The following is a 13,786-nucleotide window of genomic DNA, read 5'->3' as shown; positions in this document are numbered from 1 at the left end:
TGCCTTCCTTCCCTCGGTCAGCTGCAAGTGTCTGGAGCTTGTTTCCAGGTCTGAGGATGGCAACCTGTAACAATACCCTACAGCTGCAGCAAGGAAGAACAGCCAGGGCATCACGCCTTCTCTGACGTTTTCCTCTTACGGTGATCAAGCTGCAGTTGGATATTTTTATGTTTCACACTAAAATGGGAATAAGAGACACAAGTATGTGATTACTGGGTGTGAGGGCTGGGGCTGACTCAGATAGGTGATGTAAAAATGGTAACGAATCAGTCAAGCACTTAAAATATCCTTTTTTTTTTTCAGCAGCTTTGAAAACTGTACTTTCTTTGGATTTCTGTGCATTTCGATTCTTTACCATTTATCTGAATGTTTCACTTTCAATTCTTCCTCGATCATAAAGAGCCTGAAAACACTGAATAAAGCGAAGGCAAGAGGGGCACTGGTGTGGGCAGAGAGTTCTGCGTATTCAGAGTTCAGGCAGTGAGAGAGAACCATCTGGTGAGCATGTACAGCCCTGCTCCTGGGTGAGCTGGGATGAACTGCCTTAATGGGAGCCAGCGCTCTGCCTGACAGCAAGTAGTTACCAGGGAAAAGAGAACTGCACGAGGGAGAGATTGTGCTTACACATCACTAACTGGATGTAAGCTTTGTATTCCGACAGAGAAAATCCTGCTGCAGTACGAAAAGAATCCACAGCAGCATGAAACAATTCAGTATTTGTCTTCTGGTTACCTGAAGTACAATTTTGCTTAGCCGAATCCCCCGTCTATCATATGTGACAGCTAGAAATATGCTGCTGTGAATTGTTTCAGTGCTTTGCTTCTAATTATAACGTTCGGTATCATTTGCTCGTTTATGAGCAGGGTGCATCAGAACAGCAACACCAGGGAGGGCTGAGGGGAGAAACCTAGCTGACAGTGAGCACATGTACATATATATGTATATATTTATTCTGAGTTATTGATGGCAGCTCCGTTTCTTACGCAGCTGGTCTGTGAAGGCACATACTCTCTAAGACATGAGTAGATTCAGCTCTGCAAAGCAAAGTCCCCAAAATAACACATTAAGCTGTCAAACCAGTGTGAATGTTCCAAATACAGGGAGTTAAAATTTGTCCTTTACTGAAATCTGGAGTGGAATATGAGAAATCAGTACTTGCCTGTGATTTCTGCTAACTCTAACATAAAAATAATTGTATTTCTGACATTTAACAAGGAATAGTGTAGTCAAATACCAAATCTATCGAGAACTGAGTTGTCAGGTCAGTTAGAACCTGATTTTTCTCCATATCAGAAGTCTGAAAGCTTTAATCAGATAAAACATGAGTGTAAATGGCAATGTTTTAAATTGTTGAAAGGTCATTCCTATTCTGCTCTATTGTTTTAAGTCCTGAACAAATGGTAAATTCCTTCAAAGTAAACCTGGCAAAGGATGCCAGCGGCTTCTGAGATCGAGCCAGTGATCCGATCTTAATAACAGTGCCAACATTTACAATGTCCTGTGATTTGGAGACACCACTGAGTTTCACTTTTGAAAGAAACAGCCACAACAGCTATTTTCAAATTCTGTTTTACATACGTGTTTGCCTTCCTATACCATGTTGTTATCTATAGGGAGGAATAACTGCATGCATCGATACAGGTTGGGGATGAGCTGTCGGAGAGCAGCTCTGAGGAGAGGGACCTGGATGACAGGTTGGCCATGAGCAGTGTGCCCTGGTGGACAAGAATGACGATGGGATCTTGGGGTGCATTAAGAAGAGCGTGGCCAGCAGGTCGAGGGAGGGGATCCTCCCCCTCTGCTCTGCCCTGGTGTGGCCTCACCTGGAGCACTGTGTCCAGTTCTGGGCTCCTGGTACAGAACAGACAGGGATCTGCTGGGATATGTTTTTATAACGTGATCATCAATTGGTTTCTTGTCAGGATTAGGAAATATTCCGGAAGAATTCAAACTGCTACGTTCTCCAAAATTACGTATTTCTTTTATTTTTGTATCTCTTCAGACAGTCTGATCTACAGCATTTGTTTTTGGACATTTCTCACCGTTGTACTGTTGCAGCAACTTTTATGATAGATCTCATCACTTCTTGGTTTAGATGACTGCTTTTTCCATCAAGACCAGGGGCTATTCTGAATTATTTCTAGGCACGAAGACGGTCTGACTTCTTAAGAAGCATTTCTGTCACACCATTTATGCAACCTCATCTGGATTTTTCCATGTGAGTGTGTGAAAGAAGACACTGTTGTCCCAATCCTTTCTATGTCTAAGTACATCTAATTGTTAGTATTTTTCCCCGAATTCAGATGAGGGAACAATTTGTTCAGAGCCCACTGCCACGAGGGCTGGGAGCGATATGCTTGTGCGGGATTACTGTGTTCGTGACTTCAGATTTCAGGCCGTGTGGCTGAGCCCCACAGGGTTTCCCTCCGGGCCCCTCGGGCCGTGGAGGCCGCGGCCACTGAGGCGGGAACCGTTTGTTTGGGGGGGGAGCAACGGGCGCCCCGCCCCGTGGGGCAGGGATGACGTCACCCGTTCGCCCCAAAGAGCTGCGCGCTGATTGGCGGAGGGGGAGGTGCGCGCTCGGCCAATGGGAGCGGGGCAGGCCGGCAGGCCGAGCTGACGTGCGGGCTGCTGGCCGTATGGGGCTTTATTTTGCTTTGGGCCGCTCCAGCCGCCGCCATTAGAGGAGGCCGGGAGCGGGGCGAAGGACTCCCCCCCTCTCCCCCTCCCTTTTCCCCCTCCCCCCCTTCCCCCGCGGCCGTGCCGAGTGGGAGCGCCCGCGGCCGCGGCAGCTCGCCGCGTCGGGAGAGACCATGTCGTGAGCGGGGGGAGCGCGCCTCAGGCAGCGGGCCGGGGGACGGCTCCTGGCGGGGCGGACAGGTAAACCCCGCTCCGCTCGCGGGCCGCGGGAGGGGGCAGCCGTTCCCGGCTGCGGGCTCGGGGCTGCGCTGCCCGGCCGGGGCTCGGCTCCTCCGGAGGGAGGTGGGGGGGAGGGGAGGAGCAGCCCCGGGGTACCGCAGCGCGGGGTACGGAGGACAAAGGCTCGAGTTTCTGTGCTGCTGCGGTATTGGGGTTGCCGGAGTGAGGTCATTGTTGCCTCGCGCTTAATTTTCTTTTTTGCTTTTCTGGGGGTGGGGGCTGCGTCTGCCTGGCTCCTCTCCTCGGTGCGTTGCAGCCTTTGCATGGAGGTGTCTGTAATAGCGCCTATTGCTGCGCAGCCTGGGGCATGCTTCAGGACGGAGCTGTGCTTCGGTCCTTACTTAGGATAGCATTCACTTAGTAAGGCTAAACCTCCGCCATACGCTCTTCAGGACTGTGCCTTCGCGCTCCCGCCGAGCTCAGGTACGTTTCCAGGACGTCACCGGTGTTGGTGACACGAGGACCCCCAGCCCGGGCTGCCCGGAGCCTGGACCCCTCCATGGCGACGGCTGAGAACTTTCTGCGGCAGTGGTGGCATTCAGGGCTGACAATGCCGGGAAGTTTTTCTGGAATTCTTGGGGATTCCTGTCCTGTCTCGCTGGGTTTGGGGTTTTTTTTGTTCCGCTCACCTGATAGCTCCGTGTTTGCTGGCTGTGGGAGGGCTTTGTGAAGCCTGTTTCTGCTCTGGTTGCCCAGAGAGGGATGCAGGTAACGATGGAAGCGTTCTCAGAGATTCTTATTTGCCTCCATCTCAAGGCCAGCTGGATGCGGTGCCTTCGTATGTAGAGAGATCACTTCTGATTTACATCTGTCATAGCATTCAAAGGGAAGGATTTTTGGATGCATTGCAAACCCTACTTACATGGTGTAGCACTCTTAACGGGGGGGGGGAGGGGAAGGAGTAGCAGTTGTTACCTTTATTTTTCTTAGCCTACTTAGTATGCCAGGAGTTGGACTTGTTGTTCTGCATGGGTTGCTTCCAACTCGGGATATTCTGTGATTCTGTACAGATGGGCAGATGGTGGTGACCCACGAGGCCACAATCTGTCATCGTGGAGTTAGCTTTTTTTCAGAAGCGTAATTAAAAATATTAATTTAATTGCAGTATTGAGTGGCATAGAAGCATCAATGGGATTCATTGTGGAAACGTGACTTAAGTCGGAGACCAGTTAAACTTGGTCAAGGCTGCATTTTATGTCTTATTTAGATGCGTGTGGCCATTTTAATTAGGTGTCAGTCAGCGTGTAGATTCTTTAGAGGCAGGGGAGCCCATCTGTCCTTGGTGTTTCCATCTCTTTGCGAGATAGGTCTGTAAATAAGTCAGTAATATAAGCAGAAAATACTGATTATATGGGGAGGTTTTTTAATACAATCGATCAAATGTGTGTTCAGGGACATCAGTGTAATGACTCGTTCATGTGGCATTAACCTGGGCATTAAGCTTTCCCTTTGCAGCCTCTCCGGGCTCTATCAGGCTTGCACAGAGTTGAGATTATGTAGAATTTCAGATTAATGCAGCTACAAATGACAGCAAAACAGTTCAGCTGCTGCTGGCAGTTCTGTTAGCAACCCCTTCGTCCCGGCCACCCCAACTTGAAGGCTGGGTTATTTTGAGCTGTTCAAAACCGATGTCAACAAGTAATCCTGGTTTTGACTGTATGCACTAGGATCCAAGTCTGCTGTTACTAAAATGGAGCTAAACTTTAGTTTGGCAGCTGGAAATGGCTGGCTTAGCTGTAACAGAGTTCCTCGTTTAAATATTTTTGTTCAGTAGTACTACAGATAAAGAAGGGAACGAGGAAAAGTTGAGGATGTTCTTTTTTTTTCCAGTGCAGCTCATGAAGGGCTCATTGCTTCACTTGTCCAACAGTACGGTTTGGGAAAATCAATTAGAGCCTGTGATTTTAATTCTGAGGTGGCAGTCGATCGGGATTTGTCACACCTTAAACAGAGAGCTTTCATCTTCTAATTAAGGTCTCAAACATTTGTAATTCAGGCACTTTGCTTCTTCGTAGAGCTTCTTGCATAGCTGGCAGTGCTGCCAACTGCAGAGGGTTTGATTGAGCTTTGTGGCTGTAACGCTTGTCAGTGTTGGGAGGTTTTTATTCGTTTGCATCAGTTGATCCCTCATGGATGTAGCTGATTCTCTGGGAACTTCTTGGAAATAGAAGGTGAATAATAGGGCTCATCCCTTTGGTAAAGACTAGAAGAAAAACTGTGTTACTACTGTTCTGAAAACATATTAGTTTATGAATGTTTTCCCTTTTCCTTCTGTGGTGCAGGTGTATTCAAACTGGAGTTTTCAAACCTGTTATTTTTTGAAAGAAATGTGGTTTTCTTTTTTTCCCCCTCTTCCTGTGCTCGTGCAAAACTTATTCTGGTGGTAGATAGAGAGGAGAAGGTTTGGAGGGAGTGCTGTAGAGGATGAAGGCAGTGAAGTCCGGAGAAGGAACTGTCTTCAGGAGGGGTTGACCTTGGCTCAAGAACGCAGAAACAATTGTAGATTTCATTTCTGAATCAAGAAACATGGGAGATTAATACACTGGGAAGAACAGAGGAGTTGCTGGTTTGTGTGGAACACGTTGTCTGCAAACCAGACAAGACTGCAGCTCTTTGCATCTCCTGCAATGTGGCAGATAGAATTAAGTTGGCATTTTTCCCTTTGGGTGTTTGAATTCTTCCCGATATAATCTGCCCTTCTTGTTCTTAAAACAAGGATACTTCAAGGCTGAGCTGCAGATGCTGGAACTAAACAAATGGCAGGGTGAAGCCTGCTGGCCGGGGGTGGGGGCTGCAAGGATGAACTTGTGTCTATTTTTGAAGCGTAAATGGGACTTCTTTCTGAAACTGTCACTTGTGAGCGAAGAGTCTGCAGTTCCCCATCAGTGCAGAAGCCAGGGCAAGGTGACATTTGGGTTGTGCTTGTGGCTGCTTTGTTACCAAGCACTAAGATTTAACATTCTGATGTTTTCATGCTTTGGTTTGGCTTAATGTCTTTTTTTTGGGGGGTGAGGGGGTAGTAGGCTGTTATTGAAAGGGTTGAAGTTGATGGGGAGTGTGAAGACGTTAAGAAACCTGGCTAAGTTATGTTGGTGCTTTGCTGCCTTCTTTACCTGAACTGATGCAAGAAAATTGTCACAGCCGTGGTTTATGTGTCTCTGGGAAGGAAAATAAATGAGTGGTCTGTTTTGCTGTCTGTAGACTGGCAACTTTGCCATCGAGTTATTTTTCTGTGTTTTTGAAGTGGTGCATACTCTTTTAGGTCGATTCGTTTATAAACCGTGAAGTGCTTGAGCAGCCCTGTGTGCCCTGCAGGGTTAGCTTGAGTTGCTGGGAAGTAAAATGTTCTGAAAACGTTATTAAGAAACCAGAGAGCTGGTGGAGTCTCCTTCTCTGGAGACGTTCAGGACCTGCCTGTATGCCTGCCTGTGCAATCTGGCCTGGGAGCTGCTTTGGCAGGGGGTTGGACTCAGTGATCTCTGGAGGTCCCTTCCAACCTCTACAGTGCTGTGACTCTGACTTTGGAGTTTTGCTTTCTGTGATAGTTGATACGAGTCCTTTGCTCTGTGTTAAGTGGTGTTGTGTATGTGTGCTTTAGTTTTGCTTATTTTTTCCCTTCAACACCTATCTGTCTATCCAGTATCTCAGGAAGAGCTGGATCAAGCCATGAGCGTAGCTTGTATGGCTTTGTGCTGGAAGTTGAAGTCTTAAAATACGCAGCTGCAAGCACGCCTACCAAAGACAGTCCTTAACTCTATCACAAAGTGGCTTGCCATTAATTAGGAGGAAGCTACACAATAGCTGATGTGGAGAGTGCGTTTCCTTGTTTCATTTGCAGGCAGATGGTTTTTCTCTGCCAAACGGTGAATGTCTGCATCTAGCCATGATCTAATTTATGGTCAACCACTATTAGGGAGGTCCAGAGGATAATTACTAGAACTGAATGTCAAACGTACAAATTTTAATGTAATATCCCTTGGTTGCTGGACAGGTTTAAGTGTTTTTAAGTTTTGATGTCTGACTCAACGGTATGTTTTTATTCAGAGCTTGACATCTGGTTTTCCTCATCTTCTGCAGGGGTGGCTGGGATCTAAACAGAAACGAGTCTCGTGTTCTAGGCATACAGTCTAAACACAGATAAAGCATGTGTTCATATTTGGCCATTTGAGAGGGGAATTCTTCCTCAATTTGTGTACTTTGTTCTCTAAAAAAGAAAAAATAAACGGATTTGTTTTTTACCTGTGTTTTGTGTTCATCTGGATTTGGTTTTCATCTCTGATGGCTGGTGATCATAGTGATGAGATTAATTAAATTTGCTGGCTGTATTCATGTGAATTTTCCTTTGGAGCTCATTATTTTGGATCTGTGTGCTTGGTTTTGATTAGTACTATGTGGGAGATGCCATCTATTATGTAACTGTTGATCTGCTTACTCTCCTTTGACCAAATGGTATTGGCTTCTAAGTAAATGGTTGTATTTAGTTCCTCCTAATGTGTCGTAACATCTCATTTAAACAGTTGTTAACTTTTAATAGAGATTTAAAAAGGAAAAACAAACCCACAAAAGAATGACTACTGACAAAATGAACGTGTGACCATCCTGAAATAAGAAAGCACTGAATTGTGACCCACTGCCACGGTCTCTTATAGATTTGTTTTCTGGAGATAATGCTTCTTTTCATATTTAGTCACAGATTTAATAAGGGGATATGTACTGTGGTTTGAGACCAGTACAAATCAGATGGAAACTTTGCCCTTCCTACAGCAGGATTAACTGCAATGGTTAAGGACTCAGAGCTGCGTTATGGGGGTGAATGTGAAAACAAATCAGGAGGAGTGCATGTTGAGTGATGGCATACATCTGTTAGTTCTGGATGGAGGCTTCTGCTTGCATAGGTAGGTCTGTGTCCTACCATCAAGTCCACTTGCCATTCTTGTATTTCAGATGTCTCTTGAGATCTGTCATCTCCTGAATGTTTGCCTTCATAGCGCACAGAATGCTTGCAGAATGAGGTGTCATGTAACTGTGAACTATTCTGCTGATGTGAAGTAAGGCTTCAGGGTTGCAGCTGGATTTGTTGATCTCGAAGGTCTTTTCCAACCTCAGCACTTCTGTGATTCTAAGGTGTGTTTGGGATGGTTGCACTTGTATTGCAAGTGTGAATGGAGTATTGAAAACTGAAGCAAAATGTTATGCTTTTTTTGGAATACAATAAATATCTCATCAAGTAGTCTTAAAGATGTTTTGAAGCGAGGAGTGCATCCATCCATCCATCCATCCATGTGGAAGCAGCTTTTGATAGACTGTAAGTGAAGCTTGTTGTCAGACTTTGTAAATGTTTTCAAAATGTGCAGGTTGATCAGAATTCTTAATTGGTTAAGAGGCCTGCATTTCTTGTGATGTATTTCCTTGTTTAAGATCAGGGCCTTCTGGAAGTGTGTGGACAGTGTGATTGTTCACAAGGATCCTTGGACCCAAATAACAGAAGTAGTAAATTTCTTATATAGAAAGTTAAGTGGAAAGTGTCTTAAGTAGGAAATAGCTGAGAGACTTCTAGTGAATTTACAAGTTAGAAAAAGAAAGGAATTGGCCTTCTGGGTAGAAGCTTGCTGTGTTACTCTCGGGACCTTCCCAGTGGCTGCACTTTGTGTTTTGTTTCATCAACCAACAGACTTGTTTTTGAAGAGTCCCTTGGTGCAGGTTAAGGTGTGCTTAAAGAGAGATCCCTGTTGCATTGAGCAGCAAAGTGGCGGTGTTTGTAAATGTTGGTTTGTTTGTTGGTAAAAGCTGAGGTCAGAGCCATTGCTCTGCTTCCACTTGGGAGCTGTCGGCTCCAGTTCCTTGCATGCACTTCTTCTGTGTGTGTTCTGCAGTTTCACACAACAGCAGCTACAGTTACCTGTATTCAGACTAATGTGTGTTTAATCACAGCAGTTTCTGGTGATAATCCACATAGGTAGCAGCTTTAACAGGGAATTACACCTGTGTATGAGCAAACTTCAGCTTCCTGGGAAGAGTAGCCATTGTTTTTGTTAACCCAGGAGGAATGTGAGGCAGTGATGTAGAAAGGAGAATACTTCTGTGTGTCAAACTGTGCAGAGTTAATTGTAGGCAATTTTTCTTTAAAAGCTTTTTTTTCCTTCGTATGTTAGCATGTGTTTATATATAAACTTCACAGCAATGTTTTCTAGCTGTTAGTTAACAATTACAGCTGTCAGATTGAGACTTCCTTAGCAGGCATGCATTTAAATGCCACATTTCACAACAGTAAAGGGTACAGGCAGGGGAAGTGCAGTTTGATCTCTTGCCTTCACTCGCAGCCCTGTTCTTTCCCCACTCTGTGTGGTTGGATGTGTGTGAGGTGTTACGTCCACACTCAGAGGCTGTTAATAGATTCTGCCTTTGGTTGGAGAGTTGATGTGGTGTGTGGTTTTCTTTCTTACTTTTTTTTTTTTTTTTTTTTTTTTTAAGACAGAGGTGCTTCTGCTTGCTTTCTTGTTTTTCCTCTCAAAATACAACTGAATAAAGTGTCCTGCCGTTCTTGGAGCACAGAGGCAGCCCCCTGGTTGTGGTGCTCTCTGCCCCTGAAGCTGTACTGAAGTTGGGGATTGTGTAGCTTGTAATTCCTTTTCCTGCTCGTGCTTTTTGGACGTGAAGGCATGAACTTGCACCTCACAGTCACTGCTGTGCTATTCCTCCGTGAGAAGGTGCTGCGTGATTCAGCTTCTCTGGGAAGAATCTAAAATAACAAGCTCACTTGAAGGCAAGGTGGTAAAGAAGTAATTGTGAAGAAATGCAGTAGTGCTCAGACTGCTGATGGCTGGCGGGTATGCCAGTGTTCCCAGCAAGGCAGATGCTTCTGGTGTTCTGGGCATGGAGGTGCAGCTGAAGGTCATACCGAGATGTACAAGTAAGAGCCAACCTGTGGAAGTGCTTGTTTTCTCTTCTGGTTGTGCTGCAGGGGCTCGGTATCAAAAGCTTTTGAAGCTGCAGACACTCAGCCTTCTTAAGAGCTGTGTCTGAAAACGTGGAGCTTTCTGTGTTGGTATTAATAGATAATGCTCCTTAACGTTGCATCCATCCCTGTCTTTCAGCTGTGTGAAAGTCTTCAAAGAAAAGCTGACAATTAGGTTTTTAGCTGTAACTATTCTCTAATCTCATTACACGTATGAAAGCTTTTCTGTATCACAGTGTGTACTGTGCTGTTTGGTCTCCTCTGTGCTTTAGATCACTTCTGTGGCCAGTCCCTTCCAGCAGGAGCAGCACTCCTTTCTCCAGCCTCACTGTCAGCACAAGGTGGTTTGTTCTCTATTGGGATTTGTTTGCAATGGCAAGTGCAGGGTTAAGGCTTTACAAACCAGGGCAGACTGAGGGGCTGCTGGCAGCTGCTGTTCCCACTCAGGCTTCATCTCATGTAGTGTGCCAATCTGACTTGGGAGGTGGAAGGGAAGAAAACACCTCAAAACACATCAGCTTCTTGTCAGATAGACATGCTTTCAGATTTGTCTTGTGTTGAACTGTTGACTTTATATTCATTCACAGCACGTGCTCTTTTCTTAAAACCGTGTTCAGCTCTCTCGCGTTCATAACAAGAAAACATTACATTTGTTGTTCATACGGGGAATAAGCTTATTTAAGAAATGTTAGTCCTTAAAAAAAACAACTTTGGTGAATGGTTAAGAAAGCTACTGACCGAACAGAACAGGTGAATTTATCTTTGTCTTGTATACGTTTTGGGACTATTTTGGCTAAGCTTTAGTTTGATTTTGGAGTAGAGAAACAGGTTGCATTTTGTTTCCTCTCCAAGCTTCTGAAAATCTTTTAAAATTGCCTTTAGCAGCATTGACCTCATATTGTTAGGATAACACCCACTTCTTCCCACCTTATTTTATGACAGATACGGGGACCATAGTATGATCCTATTACTCCTTTAAATTTTCGGCTCTCATCCATGAACTTTGAGCAAATCTTGGAAGGGAAACAGTGACAGACTTAATAGCCTGCTCAGCACATTCCCTAGTCTGACAGTTTTACAGCATGTAGGTGGAACTCAGGTGCTCTGCAGGCTGCTCAGACACATCAGAGCCGGAGCTTTCTGAAAAAGCTTGTGGTTCAGGAGTGCTGTCCTGTCTTCTGTGCTGGCTGTGTGGTAGGTGCTCATTGGTGCAGCTGTCTGATCTGGTGAATAGAGGAGGCTCAAGCTGTTGGGGAAGAGTGAGGAATCCACAGGAGGGATGCAGTAAGGATGAGGCTTTGGGGAAGGGAGTGCTGATGTGCCTCTGCCAACAGCATGGGGGTTGACCAATGGATGTGTGTGTGTAACTGTGCCTTGATAGGTGATGGTGCTTGTGAAGTTATTTGAGCGAAGAATGTAGTAACTAGTAAAGCATTTTCTGACAGAAGAAAATATATGGAGTAGTTTTTCTAGATTAGAATTTGATCCTGCTGTGTAACTTTGCATGAGCTTTTCTGTTAGCAGACTGGTGTTTTCATTAACAGGGAGGGTTTTAATATGGTGAATACGGGAATTATTGGTCAATTGATGCAACAAATTCCTGTTTCAAACAGTTTTGCATGCTTCAGAATAGCATGTAACTGAGTCGTTCATGTTGCATAGCAATGCTATAGTAAGAGAAGTAGACTGTATGTGATTTTCTGCTTACTGTCTATCAACCTGCCACATAACCTTTATCCCGTTTGCGCTATACACAGACTGGAGTGGATTGAGACTTCTTTCTCTCCATCCCAAGTTTCACATTCTGCTGAGAGCGTTTACAGACATCTTGATATGAATTTGACATTGCTTGGATCTAGTTCTTTAGATTAACCGACTGCTTTCCTGGTGACTAGTTCTTTCCAAATATTGATTTATTTATGCTGGTCTGTAGTTTAGCCTTAGCAGGCCATGACTGAGTTCAAACATGTAAATTGGGATCAGAATAGGTGTGGCATTTAATTATTAACTTTATGGTTACTCAAGTCCAGTAAGAAACCTATAATGAGTCTGTTTTCATTTTGTTTACAGGAATAGTTATCTGCTTAGTCTCATCCTTCATATTTGGCAATCTGAGGAAAAGGTCTGAGCCAGCATGAAGACAGGAGCTCCTCTTCATTAGAGAAAAAGTGAGTTGGATTGAAATCTGGATTGTAAAATGGAAATACTGATTGGCTTGTTATCACACACAGCTTGTGCTTTGCTTTTGAGTGTGGCTTTAACCTCAAAGCACTGCTGCTCTGAGAGTGTCAAATCAAGCCCTAGTCTTGGTTAAACATCTGAAATTTTGAAGTGTATGCCTTTAATGTAAACCTGTACCTCACTACTGCACAAGAACTGCCTATCTGATGTGCCTCTTCCTTCCAAGTCCTTTTACTGCTGCAGTAGAGATCTTAGCCCTCATGTTTCTTGTACTGCTGTACTCATTGTTTTATTTCAGCAGTTTAATATTTGTGGCTTCTTTCTGCACTCTTACCAGTCTCTATCTCCTTATTCCCTGTGCTCGGTGTGTATCTGTTTTCAGAGTTTATGTTAGGTACCACTGTTCAAATTTAAGGAATTCCTGAAATGCATGACTCTGTTTTTAGGAAGTCCTCAATTATGCATTTAAGTGGCTTGAGTATTAGTCATTTGGCTCTCAAGTCTCACCCTTGTCGTAGCTCCTCCCAGTGCTCCCTGCCAGCGTCCTCATAGTATGCAGGACAAAAAACAGATTGTCCACTTGCCCAGTATGACTTTCATACTTTTTGGTGCAGTCTGTTGGATTACATTCAGAGTTTGCTGTTGTTGTGTTTTTAAGCAGGGCTCGTTTGCAGTTGTTGCTTACTAATGATGTATTGTGGTTACTTAGCTTTCTGCCTGACGCAGTTCATTTCGAGGAGTGCACGATGACAGAGCGTGGAATTAAATGGGCTTGTGAGTATTGTACGTATGAAAACTGGCCATCTGCAATCAAATGTACCATGTGCCGTGCTCAGAGACCTAGCGGAACAATTATCACAGAAGATCCATTTAAAAGTGGTTCAAGCGATATTGGTCGAGACTGGGATCCTACGAGCACTGAGGGAGGGAGTAGTCCTTTGATATGTCCAGATTCCAGTGCAAGACCAAGGGTTAAATCATCTTACAGTATGGAAAGTGCAAATAAATGGTCGTGCCACATGTGCACATACTTGAACTGGCCGAGAGCGATAAGATGTACTCAGTGCTTGTCTCAGCGCAGGACCCGGAGTCCCACGGAGTCTCCTCAGTCTTCAGGGTCTGGTTCGAGACCGGTTCCTTTTTCTGTCGACCCATGTGAGGAATATAATGACAGAAATAAACTGAACACAAGGGCTCAGCACTGGACTTGTTCTGTTTGTACGTACGAAAACTGGGCAAAGGCCAGGAAATGTGTTGTGTGTGATCATCCCAGACCTAACAACATAGAAGCAATAGAACTGGCAGACACGGAAGAGGCTTCTTCGATCATAAATGAGCAAGACAGAGCTCGGTGGAGGGGCAGCTGTAGTAGTGGTAATAGCCAAAGAAGATCCCCACCTACAACCAAACGTGAATCAGATGTGAAAATGGACTTCCAAAGAATCGAATTGGCTGGAGCTGTTGGCAGCAAAGAGGAACTTGAAGTTGACTTCAAAAAACTAAAGCAAATAAAGAACAGAATGAAGAAGACTGACTGGCTGTTCCTAAACGCTTGTGTTGGTAAGTTGTTCCTCACTACCTGTTAGCTCCTGTGGTGTGGTGTGCTGGGAGAACAAAGTGTTTAAGAATAAACACGTCATTTGGTTTTGAAACAGCTTTTGTAGGCCTTTGCATTTTAATTTTAAAGAGTAAACCTGAAGTCACTGTTGCTGAGAGAGGGTGTGGAGTTCA

At 44.7% G+C, this 13,786-nt stretch overlaps 1 protein-coding gene across 1 annotated transcript in view; it reads left to right on the top strand.

The window, feature by feature from the left end:
* Positions 1-2,667: 2,667 nt before the first annotated feature.
* Positions 2,668-13,786, top strand: part of ZRANB1 (zinc finger RANBP2-type containing 1) — a 31,006-nt gene continuing 19,887 nt past the window's right edge. The window contains exons 1-3 of the mRNA XM_065746976.1: positions 2,668-2,880; positions 11,945-12,042; positions 12,765-13,615. Of these exons, the coding sequence (XP_065603048.1) occupies positions 12,802-13,615 (814 nt within the window). The 5' untranslated portion in view covers positions 2,668-2,880; positions 11,945-12,042; positions 12,765-12,801. The remainder of the gene's footprint in view (positions 2,881-11,944; positions 12,043-12,764; positions 13,616-13,786) is intronic.

The sequence above is a fragment of the Cyrtonyx montezumae genome, unplaced genomic scaffold, assembly GCF_038088225.1.
Source record: "Cyrtonyx montezumae isolate F1298 unplaced genomic scaffold, pur_monq_1.0 scaffold_4, whole genome shotgun sequence".
In the NCBI taxonomy this organism is placed as follows: Eukaryota; Metazoa; Chordata; class Aves; order Galliformes; family Odontophoridae; genus Cyrtonyx; species Cyrtonyx montezumae.
This window is presented reverse-complemented; position numbering and strand designations above follow the sequence as displayed.